This window comes from Rutidosis leptorrhynchoides, chromosome 8, assembly GCF_046630445.1.
Source record: "Rutidosis leptorrhynchoides isolate AG116_Rl617_1_P2 chromosome 8, CSIRO_AGI_Rlap_v1, whole genome shotgun sequence".
Taxonomy (NCBI): domain Eukaryota; kingdom Viridiplantae; phylum Streptophyta; class Magnoliopsida; order Asterales; family Asteraceae; genus Rutidosis; species Rutidosis leptorrhynchoides.
This window is the reverse complement of record NC_092340.1, coordinates 28,483,021-28,494,391: the sequence shown is the minus strand read 5'-3', so window position 1 is coordinate 28,494,391 and position 11,371 is coordinate 28,483,021. Positions and strand designations below refer to the sequence as shown.

Below are 11,371 nucleotides of genomic sequence, written 5' to 3'. Positions count from 1 at the left end.
AACAGCCATTCGGCAGTTCTATTATAAAACTGTCATTCGGCAGTCATGGAACTCCCGTTTTTGGTTATTTAGTCTGGTACATTTAATCAAATTCAGATATACAAAAACACATTTTTCTTTGTTCAACAAATCTGAGTTTTATCCGATTAGAGATTTCGATAGTACCATCGAAATACTTTGATCTGAAAATGACTACACGACTCTCAGAAATTCGAAACTCTAATTAACAACAAATTTTGATTAATATACTAAATGAACAATTAAAATATAACGTCCCAAAATATTATAGTAGACAATAATATAGGAACGAAGGGAGTAACACGTCTCCAATTTTATTGAATTAGAGGACCAATCCCAGCCTGGCACATCTCTTCCGAACCTTCCTCCGCACCATCTATAGTAAATATTAAAATCCTACAATGATGATGTCATTATTAGGCTAATTCATTTGTTAAGAGAAAATAAAAAAGAAAAATAAAAAAAATCTAAGCATGGTGGTGGGTGATATCATTAATCTAAATAATTTTAAATTAAAATTAAATCTTATTAATTAATTATTATTATTAAATAATATTAATAATTATTTTAATTATTAAAATTAAATAATTTTGATATATTTAATTAATTATTTTGAATTGAGTAGTAGAAGGTATAAAAGCTAGGCAGAAGGAAAAAAAATTCTAAATTTATATTTTAATTTACACTTTTAAAATAAAATCACCAATATTATCTCTTATGATTAGATGTTGATTGTTTAATATGCATTTTAGGTGTTTGATAAAATGTTCAGCTGACGAGTTTCTTAGTCGGACGTTGTGGTTTCACGGATCATTAAACTAAATAACTTTAGCGTTTACGTACACTTAATGCCTAAAACATATCATTAAACTGTTTCGTGGTCATTAAACTAAATAACTTTAGCGTTTACCTTTACTTAATACCTAAAACATATCATTAAACTGTTTCGTTTAAACAAACTCGTGGTTCCACAGGTCATTTCACTAGTTGTGATTGATATATGTTAATATCATTTTCTACAATAATTAATACGGAGTACTCGTATTTTATAAAGAGTAAACTACACTCTGGTCCATTGAGTTTATACCGAACTAAAGCCGTAATCTCTATCTATTGGTAATTACAATGATTGTCAATGACTTCTTATATAATGCATGTCGGTAGTCCTTTCACTAATATTCGTTATATAATTTTGTTAACTCTTACCATAGAGTGTGTTTAAATTACGAAATTTGAAATAATTTGGGATACTTTAAACCTGAAGGAAAAAAAAAAAAAACAAAATTAACATAGATGGATAATAAAAGAGATAATTCACAAAACTCAAACCTGAAAATGTGAAGCTTTAAGGGTATGTTTAGCAAAACTAACTGGTAGCTTATAGTTTGTAGCTGTTAGCTTTTTATATGTTTTTGACAGGGTAACTGAAACTGTTGAAATAAAGAGTAAAATGACAAAAAGTTATGAGCAGTTTTTCAAATGCTAGCTCATTTAGACGGTACGTGAAGAGAGAAATGAGGAGGAAAATTTAGACGGTAATATTCTTGTTCGTTGTATTTTCACTGTATTTAATTTTAGTAATGAAGAAAAATGGAGGTTTATATGTGTATGTGTGTGTGTGTGTGTGTGTGTGTGTGTGTTATGTAGGTATATATAGAGAAGAAGATGATGATAGAAGATGGGTATAAATGTGTGGTTCACCATCTAAATGAGTGGACAGATTTTAATTAAACGATAAAAATAATAATCAAGAATAATAAATAAATTTAATTTAAAGTAGATTTATGTGATGGTGAGGAAATACGTTATGAATGACAATGACTTTGTACGGATGAAATGAGGAGAGCATGCTGATGTGATGTTGATATGACTGTTTCTCATGGCTAGGAAAAACGTTATGATTGAGAGTGACCTATGTTGCCGGAGATCCATCAAGTGTGTTCGAAGACACCAAAGACCTCAGTCAGTCAAAAAGAAAACAAGAAGAGGAAATGTTCGAACTACATGATAACCACCTACACAAACCGTCACAATTTTATTTTTTTTAATGCTAAAATAACGATTACTATTAAAATTAGAATATCTTCATCAATAATGAAGAAACTTGTAAATCAATACAACTAAACCGCGAAAAAATGGCTGAAAAGAAAACTTGCTACACAAAGTGCCAAATGACTTAAGGATCTTCCGAACTAAGCATTCTACAAAATTGGTCCAGCAAGGCACATGCCACCATAAGGATAACCTGATCTTGTCGTTAGACCTAATAAATTGAAAGCAATTGGAGTAAAATAGCAATATAAGTCTAAAGAAAAATATAAATAGATGGATAAATGACCTTATACCTGTGGAGGTGTTTAAGTTCTGTTTCTCCTTGAACATCTACTTTAACCATGAATTCCGACGGAAGTCTCCGTTCAACACAACCGCCGGCAACTCGCCGGAGTATAATCTTATTTCCGTTACCTTTTCAGGGTCATATAAATCCAATGTTACAATTAGCAAACATTCTTCACACCCACGGTGATTTTCATATAATCATTATACACACCCAATTCAATTCTCCGAATCCATCAAAATATCCCCAATTCACTTTCCAGTCAATTAAAGATGGAAACACAGAGTATCAATACAATATAACCACATTAACTGATGATCCTATTTATATCTTTAACTATCTTAATGAAAACTGTGTGGATACGTTTAAGGATTGTGTGGCTGGATTAATCCAACAGGAACCTGTTGCTTGTATGATCACAGATGCTGCATTCTTTTTCACGCAGGCCGTTGCGGATGAGTTGAAACTCCCCCGGTTGGTGCTTCGTCCATCGAGTGTCCTGTGTGCTGTTGTTTATTGCAACTTGACGTTGTTCTATGAAAAGGGTTACTTCAACTGTACTAATAAAGGTTTGTTCATTCACTGAATCACTGTTTATTGCTTGTTTTTACTTGCCCCTTAAAAACAATTACAAATTCTCATGTGAAAACTGTTTGTTCAAGGGACACACTTGCAACAACTAAACATAGTCATAAATTAACATTTCTATACAAACAGTCCCAAGTCCTAAACACCCTTTATTAATACTTCAATTTTAACTCTTAAACAGGATAAAATTTGAACCGGCTAAACCTGTTTGGACCTATTTAATTCATGACCCGTTTCAACTCGTTATCCAAGTCGACCCATCTGGACCCGTTTAAAAATCTGACATGTTTGACCCATGACCCATTTCAACCCAAAACCATTTCGACCCGTTACCCAACCTGACCCGTATGCCAGTTGTAGTTTTGACAGATGATACAACAGACAAATGGATAAGGTTTGAAATTGAGACCTATTGGGAGGACCCGGACCACTAGGTAAAGGTTGTTTAGTTGGCGTTTTGGGCTGGAACGATCCAATATTCTAACTATGTGGATACATTTTCTCAGATCCATTTTATGATGCACCCTTACCAGAATATCCAATAATAAAAGGAAAGGACATATCAAAGATCAGTACAAAGCCGCTAGGTCACAAGGACTTTGCCAACAAGATGTTTGAGTACATGAAGCAATCATCAGGGATCATTTGGAACACCTTCAAAGAACTCGAACAGCCCGAACTAGAAACCATCTCTCATAATTTTCCTATTCCACATTTCACATTAGGCCCATTCCACAAGTACTTTTCGGGATCCTCGAGTAGCTTGATAGATGAAGACCGAACTATTATGTCATGGCTAGACACACAACCACCCAAGTCAACAATATACGTTAGTTTCGGAAGTGTTGCATGTATAACCGAGTCAGAATTTCAACAAGTAGCTAATGTGTTGGAAAACATTGGTCTTCCATTCTTATGGGTGGTTAGACCGGGGCTAGTTACTGGTTCAAAATGGCTCGAGTCCTTGCCTGAAACGTGGCTTGAACGAGTGGGTGAGAAGGGACGTATTGTGAAATGGTGTTGTCAAAAAGAAGTACTAGCGCATCGAGCTACCGGGTGTTTTTGGACTCATAACGGATGGAATTCAACGATGGAGAGTATATGTGAAGGTGTTCCTATGGTTTGTTCTCCTTGTAGTTATGACCAACCGTTAAATGCAAGGTATGTGAGCGACGTTTGGAAGATTGGCGTTTTGTTGGAGGATGGATTTGAAAAAGAGGGGATCGAGAAGGCGATTAAAAAAGTAATGGTAGATAAAGAAGGTGACGAAATACGCGAGAGAATAAATGCTCTGAAAGAGAAGCTGAATCTTTCTCTTAAAGAAGGTGGCTCCTCTCATAAGTCATTGAAGAACTTGGTTGATTATATTTCATCATTTTAACTTAAAAATCTCATGTAACTTGGACTCCTAATAGTAGACATTACTTAAAAAAAAAAAAAAAAAAAAAAAAAAAAGATGATCTTACAGAAATTAAGAGGACAATATTCTCAACTCTCAAGTCTCAACCCACCTTTTGCAGTATGTGATCTTACAGTTTAATGTTATGCACTGTTGTCTGTAACAGTTTGCACTACAACCATAAAACCATACCATTTACCAGAACACAAGCAAACATAAAGATATTGTCATTACACAACATTATTCTGTTATGTCTTTTCTAAACTTTAAGACTGACATGATATAATTAATAAAGAGTAGATAATTTATGTGACATTTAGTTATATAAAGCTCTAAAAATAATGATGATATCATTTCATTAAATACTCTTTAATTTTCATAATGATGATGTCATAATTTATATTAATTTAATAAAAAAATAATACGAAATCTTTTATAAAAGGAAATAATAATCTCTCCTAAATTATAAAATCTTTTACAAAATACCCAATGAACACATTTACAAATTTTAAAACATATTGTACAACCTTTATATAATAATTGTATTTTAATTTTCTAAAAAAAATTTCAAAAGGCATTTATTATTTCTAATAATTACTATTAAAAATATAAATATTTAACTTTGAGCGAACTTTATTATTATTTATTTATTTTTATATTAATAATTATAATTATTGGATATGTTATAAATATTCAAATATGAATTCTTTTTACGAGATTAATTACGTTACATATGTATGCGAAAATACATGTCTCTATATATTTGTAAAACAACGACAAGTTTCTTAGTCGAACGGGTTATTAAAATAAATGACTTTAGGATTTACATTCACTTAATACCTAAAACATGTCATTAAATTGTTTCGTTTAAACAAACCCGTGATTCCACGGGTCATTTCACTAGTTTCTAAATAAAATATTATAATGTTTTAATACTTTAGTTAGCCTAAAAATCAACGTGTTTCAGTAAATTTTAGATAAAAACACAATACAACCAATTGATTGATTAATATTACATTATTTTTCTTGAAATTTCCTTTTCAAACGGTGTGTATAATGAATATTAATATATATTAATAATATGATCCATCTAGGACAAAATCAATTGTTAAAGTTTTAAGGAATCTGGACAGACTCTAGTTATCAAATACAACTAGGATACAAGGATTATATCCAACAACAAAATATCAAAAGTCAGGCTATTATTATACTATTAAAAACCAGAAAGCAGATCATTCACTAATTATACTTGCTAATAATTCCCTCTCATTTAAACCTGCAGGCTGATCATGAATACTCAGGGAACAGTTACCACTCTCCGGTCAGTACAACCATCTGAAACTCGCCGGAGAATAATATTATTTCCGTTACCGTTTCAGGGTCATATAAATCCCATGCTACAATTAGCAAACATTCTTCACACTCATGGTTGTTTTCATATAACTATCATACATGCAGAATTCAACTCTCCAAATTGTTCTAACTATCCTCACTTCACCTTCAAATCCATCAAGGATCGTTTTTCAGAAATTGCAGACCAGTTTGTTACGAACAATGATGTTACTTATTACCTTAAGTACCTAAATAGAAGTTGTGTAGATCCGTTTAAAGAGTGTCTGATTGAATTGCTGGCTGAACCGAACAAGGGGCATGTTTCTTGTTTAATCACAGATGCTACTTTCTATTTCACGCAGGCTGTGTCAGATGATCTGAACCTCCCTAGGATGGTGCTCCGGACAAGCAGTCTCGGTTGCACCCTCGCTTATGGCGCTTTACCTTATTACTCTAAAACGAGTTACTTTCACCTTACAAAAGATGGTTAGTTACATATCATTTACATCTTTTATCTCGATTTTGTGAGTTATGATATTCCAAAAAATGAGTTCGGATAATTATTGGATTTTACTAACGACATTCCTATGTTATTATGATGCATAAAACATTTGTACAATCAGGTAACCATAATGTTAATAACCAACTGCCATGTACAGGTATTTTAAGCGTGTTAACGACAACCCTTAGGGCTGTTGTCAGCTAAATTCTAATTTATTATACAGATATAATATCACTCTCCCCTAATTAATAATTACCATAATCTAATTTTTACTCACCGAATGATTCCAGATTCAGATTATGAAGGACTAGTGCCAGAATATCCACTTTTGAAATTTAAAGATATCGGCAAGATCACAACTAACCCACAAGGTATGGGGGAGTTTGTCAACAATATGCTTAATACGATGAAAGCGTCTTCAGGGATCATTTGGAACACCTTTAAAGAACTCGAAGAACCTGAACTACAAACCATCACCCGAGATTTCGAAATCCCAAGTTTTACTTTAGGCCCATTCCATAAGTACTTTCCAGCATCCTCGAGCAGCTTGATCCAACAAGACCGAACCATTCTCTCATGGCTAGACACAAAACCTCCCAAATCTACCATATACATAAGTTTTGGAAGTTCTACACATATAACCGAGTCAGAGTTTCAAATATTGGCTAATGGGTTGGCGAATATTGGTTTACCCTTTTTGTGGGTGATTAGACCGGGGATGGTTCATGGTTCGGAATGGATTGAGTCATTACCTGAAAAGTTCCTAGAAAATACGGGTGATAAGGGACGGATAGTTAAATGGGCTCCTCAGCATGAAGTTTTAGCCCATCCTGCAACGGGGTGCTTTTGGACGCATAGTGGATGGAATTCAACATTGGAGAGCATATGTGAAGGTGTTCCTATGATTTGTTCACCATATTTTGCCGATCAACCAATAAATGCAAGATACGTGAGCCATGTTTGGAAGATTGGCGTTTATTTGGAGAACGGATTTGAATGGGTGGAGATTGAAATGGCGATTAAAAGAATAATGATGGATACAGAAGGAGAAGAAATGCATGAAAGGATTCGTTGTCTAAAGGAGAAGCTAAACATATCTCTTGATGAAGGTGGCTCTTCTCATCAGTCGTTGATGAAATTAGTTGATTATATTTCATTGTTCTAAAGTAAAAAAAGCAAAAAAATAAAATAAATAATAAAATAAATAATAAAATAAATTCACTTTGTAATTCATATATGTTTTAATAAATTGATGCTTAATCAGTTACTTCCATCCAAATCTAACAGTGTCAAGTCACATATCATCATGTACTATTGAGTTTAAGGTACTGATATGTATGTTTTATTATTGTTCAATTAACCAACAACAACAACAACAATATTCAATCCTGCATACGAGGTATGGAGATGAGATGTAGACAATCTTCCTCTACCCTAAAATAGAAGAGAATTCGTTTCTCCAACCACGAGTTGAGAAAAAATTCTCCACCCACAGGAAGAGAAAGTCATCCCCCTCTCTACTCCAGGTACTTCAAGGTAGAGAGATTGCTTCCGAGAGGACCTCCGGCAAAAAAAAAATTAAAAAAAAAAAATGATAAATAAATAAATAAAAATAAGGATGAGACACCATGGAAATGGTAGAATCAAATTTCCATGGGCTTTAAGGTCTGCTTGAATTTCAATTTAGGCTCTAAGAGTCAGTCAAGTCGCCACTAAAAGTATGTATGTTTTATTATAGTTCAATTATAAAAGGTTATTATATTTGGAACTGAGTTAATTTTCTTGAAGAAAAGAGTCAGAATGGTAAAGAAACATAACACTCATGTTGTTGTATTTTTATGCAGGCCAACAGTTTGACGTGTCACCTTAAACCATGTTTTGTTGTTTTTATATCTTGTCAGTATATATATGTTACTAATATCATGTGCTCTTGACATATAACAGATGCTATCAGCGATTCGTTTTGGAGTGGGTGAGTGAAAGACACATTGGCACATGCTTATATCGGCCGAGTATGCAGTCTTTAAACAAATATTGCTATTTAGACATCAGCATTAGCATAATTTGATCTAAAGATTAAGGGAAGTTAATTAGTATTACCCGTATGGAGAATCAAGGAGAGAATAGTAGTAGTTGCAGGCGACTGAGGGTGGTTATGTTTCCGTTGCCATTTCAAGGCCACATAAACCCAATGCTTCAATTAGCAAACATACTTTATTCTAAAGGCTTCTTAATCACTATTATTCACACTAATTTCAACTCTCGTTACACCTCAAAATACCCTCACTTTACCTTTCGACCTGTTCTTGATAATGACTCAAAAAACAATAATCTTTCCATGTTATCTTCCAAAGGAATAGATGATCCTCTTTCGTATAATCTCATGATGATAAATTAGTATGGTGCAGAAGTATTAGTTAACTTTTTTCGATGGTATATTACTGAAATATATTACTTAATGAATAATGGTTCGTCATGTGTATGATTAACTTTGACAAAACTTATATATTGGTTTGACTCGCACGTTTAGTATATTTAAAATGGTTAGGTTTTTTATGATCGATCGTGTACTTCTTTTTTCAATCAAATATTTTGCTATAATGTGAACAACATATAATATATAATGTATTTTGATTATAGTATAATTATTAGTAAGCCTTATTGTCTTCAAATCCTAGATCTGCCATTACAGCCACGTTGTTGAATGTTTTGACGAACTACTGATTGCATGCATTCAATGTATAAGTCGCCCAGATTAATTGCATTCAATCTAAGAAATTGATTCAGACCACAAATCGCCATAAGTATATAACGTGTCCTTCTGATTCACGATATAAAACCAATTTTGGACCATCTCTTTATTAAAATCAATAAATAACAATTTGAATTGGTTTATCAGTACCTGTCCAGTCTAGAACCATCAGACATTACTCTTGTGGACTCCCCCAACCGACCAACTCTCATGTCATAATGCCCATAACTGTCTACTTATAACTAACTCAACATACTACCCAAAATCAGCCTAACCGAACAGCCACCGTCATGTCGGCACAACGAGAGCCTAACAACCGCAGACTCGTGCTTTTTCCATTACCTTTTCAAGGCCACATCAACCCAATGCTTCAATTAGCTAACATTCTTTACACTCAAGGATTCAAAATTACTATAATTCACACTGAATTCAACTCTCCTAATCAATCAAACTACCCACATTTCACCTTTTTATCAATCCCAGACGGCTTGTCGAAATCCAAAGACGAAAATTTGAATATGGATACGAGCAATTCGGTTATAAACTTCATGAACAAAAGCTGCATTGACTCGTTCACACATTGCTTGACTAAATTACTAGAAAACGAGCCGGTAGCATGTATGATATCAGATTCAGTATGGCATTTCACTCAGTCTGTTGCCGACAGTTTAAAACTTTCAAGAATCGTTTTACGAGCAAGCAGCATGTCATGCATCCCGGTTTACGCAACTTTACCGTTTGTTTCCGAAAAGGGATACGTAAAAACTGCAATAAAAAACGAGGTTGTGGTTGTACCGATGACAAAAAAGGACATAGACAAGGTGTACAAAGGGGGCCCAGAAGACGCCAAGCTGGATTTGATATCGAGCACGATCAAAGAAACAAAGGCAGCATCGGGAATTATAGTAAACACGTTTAAAGAGCTTGAAGAAACTGCATTTTTAGCCATAGCCCATGATTTTCGAATGCCGATTTTTGCAATAGGCCCGTTTCATAAGTATTTTCAAGCCTCGTCTAGCAGCTTACTTGAACAAGATCGAAGCTTTATGTCATGGTTGGACCTGCAGCCGGTTAACTCGGTAGTATATGTGAGTTTCGGGAGTATAGCTCAAATGGGTCAAGCTGAGTTTAGTGAAATGGCTTGGGGGTTGGCTAATAGCAAGCAACGGTTTCTATGGGTGGTTCGACCGGGTTTGGTCTCTGGGTCTGAACGGGTCGAGTCCTTGCCAGATGGGTTCGGAGAGGAAGTGGGTGAAAGAGGACGTATTGTCAAGTGGGCTCCACAACAAGAAGTGTTAGCTCATAAAGCAACGGGTGCGTTTTGGACTCATAGTGGATGGAATTCAACGTTAGAGAGCATTTGTGAAGGTGTTCCTATGATATGCTCGCCTTGTTCTTTTGATCAACCGATTAACGCGAGATGTGTAACGGATGTTTGGAAGATAGGAGTCATGTTGGATGATGAAATGGATAGAGACGAAATTGGAAATGTAATAAAAAAGTTAATCATCGACAAAGAAGGTGATGAGATGAGACAACGATCTAAAGCTCTTCAAGAAAAGGTTAACATATCTCTTGAAAATGGTGGATCTGCAAACCAGTCGTTGAAGGATTTAGTCGAATATATCCTCTCTTTCTAATGTATTTATATTCCTAGGCAACATGATATTCAGGATCGGTCTCTTTATTATTAATTGCTTCAAATTCAGTTACAGAACTATAATATTTTGTTTTATAATTGATGTGTTGATGATTTAATGGGTTGATGAATTTAGGGTGATATATTTGTTTGGGGTTTTTGTTTGGATTTTAGTATTTAATATGTGAAGTTGTAGGTTATGGTGATGATGATTCAGTGAGATTGTTTAATCGAGTGTGTTTGAATGTGTTATGTGATTAGCAAAAAATTTGCAGGTGTAAAGGTTGGGTTTTGTAAACAAGCAATAAGGAGAAAAATGAAAGAGCAAAGAAAAAGGTGAAGAACACTTGAAATGACGAAAGTACCCTCACACGTCACGCACATGTCAAGATTTAACAGAAAAATCTAACGATCATTAGTGAAAAGGACCAACCGCGTAACTAGTGCAAACGTGAGTGACCAACCACGTCAATAATAAACATTAATGTCAAACATGCAATTTTTGTGAAACATAAGCGACCAACCTCGCAAATTTTCTTATATTAAGGAGGCAAAGTATACTGTATATATATAAAAAAAAATAAAAAAAAATAAAAATAAAAATTTTTTTTTTTTTTTTTTTTTTTTTTTTGAAAGGCAATGTTAGTGGTTAGAGTTAATTCACGAAAATCCCCCCCCCCCCCCCCCCCCCCGAGACTCGAACCCTTGGTCTCCTCGAACACCATGTTAACATGGTGACCAATGAGGCAAAGCCCCATTGGCAATAAAAATAAAAATTAGCATGAAGCTAGCGAATACATAAA

The 11,371-nt window shown here is 34.1% G+C and overlaps 3 protein-coding genes across 3 annotated transcripts; all 3 read left to right on the top strand.

Annotated features, from left to right (window-relative positions):
* The first annotated feature begins 2,333 nt into the window (after positions 1–2,333).
* Positions 2,334–4,380, top strand: LOC139862295 (UDP-glycosyltransferase 76C2-like). The gene is made up of 2 exons (XM_071850870.1): positions 2,334–2,925; positions 3,451–4,380. The coding sequence occupies exons 1-2, from the start codon at positions 2,412–2,414 to the stop codon at positions 4,323–4,325; spliced, it is 1,389 nt and encodes a 462-aa protein (XP_071706971.1). The 5' UTR covers positions 2,334–2,411; the 3' UTR covers positions 4,326–4,380.
* A 1,149-nt stretch (positions 4,381–5,529) lies between these two features.
* Positions 5,530–7,342, top strand: LOC139862443 (UDP-glycosyltransferase 76G1-like). Its single transcript, XM_071851049.1, has 2 exons — positions 5,530–6,161; positions 6,468–7,342. Exons 1-2 carry the CDS (start codon positions 5,633–5,635, stop codon positions 7,340–7,342), a joined length of 1,404 nt encoding a protein of 467 aa, XP_071707150.1. The 5' UTR covers positions 5,530–5,632.
* Positions 7,343–8,281: 939 nt separating this feature from the next.
* Positions 8,282–10,569, top strand: LOC139864965 (UDP-glycosyltransferase 76G1-like). Its single transcript, XM_071853520.1, has 2 exons — positions 8,282–8,574; positions 9,489–10,569. Exons 1-2 carry the CDS (start codon positions 8,282–8,284, stop codon positions 10,567–10,569), a joined length of 1,374 nt encoding a protein of 457 aa, XP_071709621.1.
* Positions 10,570–11,371: the final 802 nt, after the last annotated feature.

Bases quoted from the DNA above. Each gene is read 5' to 3' on its own strand.
- LOC139862295 (XM_071850870.1), top strand. From the start codon at position 2,412: ATGAATTCCGACGGAAGTCTCCGTTCAACACAACCGCCGGCAACTCGC. The intron at 2,926-3,450 runs GTTTGTTCATTC...ACATTTTCTCAG, and splicing joins CTTCAACTGTACTAATAAAG to ATCCATTTTATGATGCACCC.
- LOC139862443 (XM_071851049.1), top strand. From the start codon at position 5,633: ATGAATACTCAGGGAACAGTTACCACTCTCCGGTCAGTACAACCATCT. The intron at 6,162-6,467 runs GTTAGTTACATA...GAATGATTCCAG, and splicing joins CTTTCACCTTACAAAAGATG to ATTCAGATTATGAAGGACTA.
- LOC139864965 (XM_071853520.1), top strand. From the start codon at position 8,282: ATGGAGAATCAAGGAGAGAATAGTAGTAGTTGCAGGCGACTGAGGGTG. The intron at 8,575-9,488 runs GTATGGTGCAGA...CATGAACAAAAG, and splicing joins AATCTCATGATGATAAATTA to CTGCATTGACTCGTTCACAC.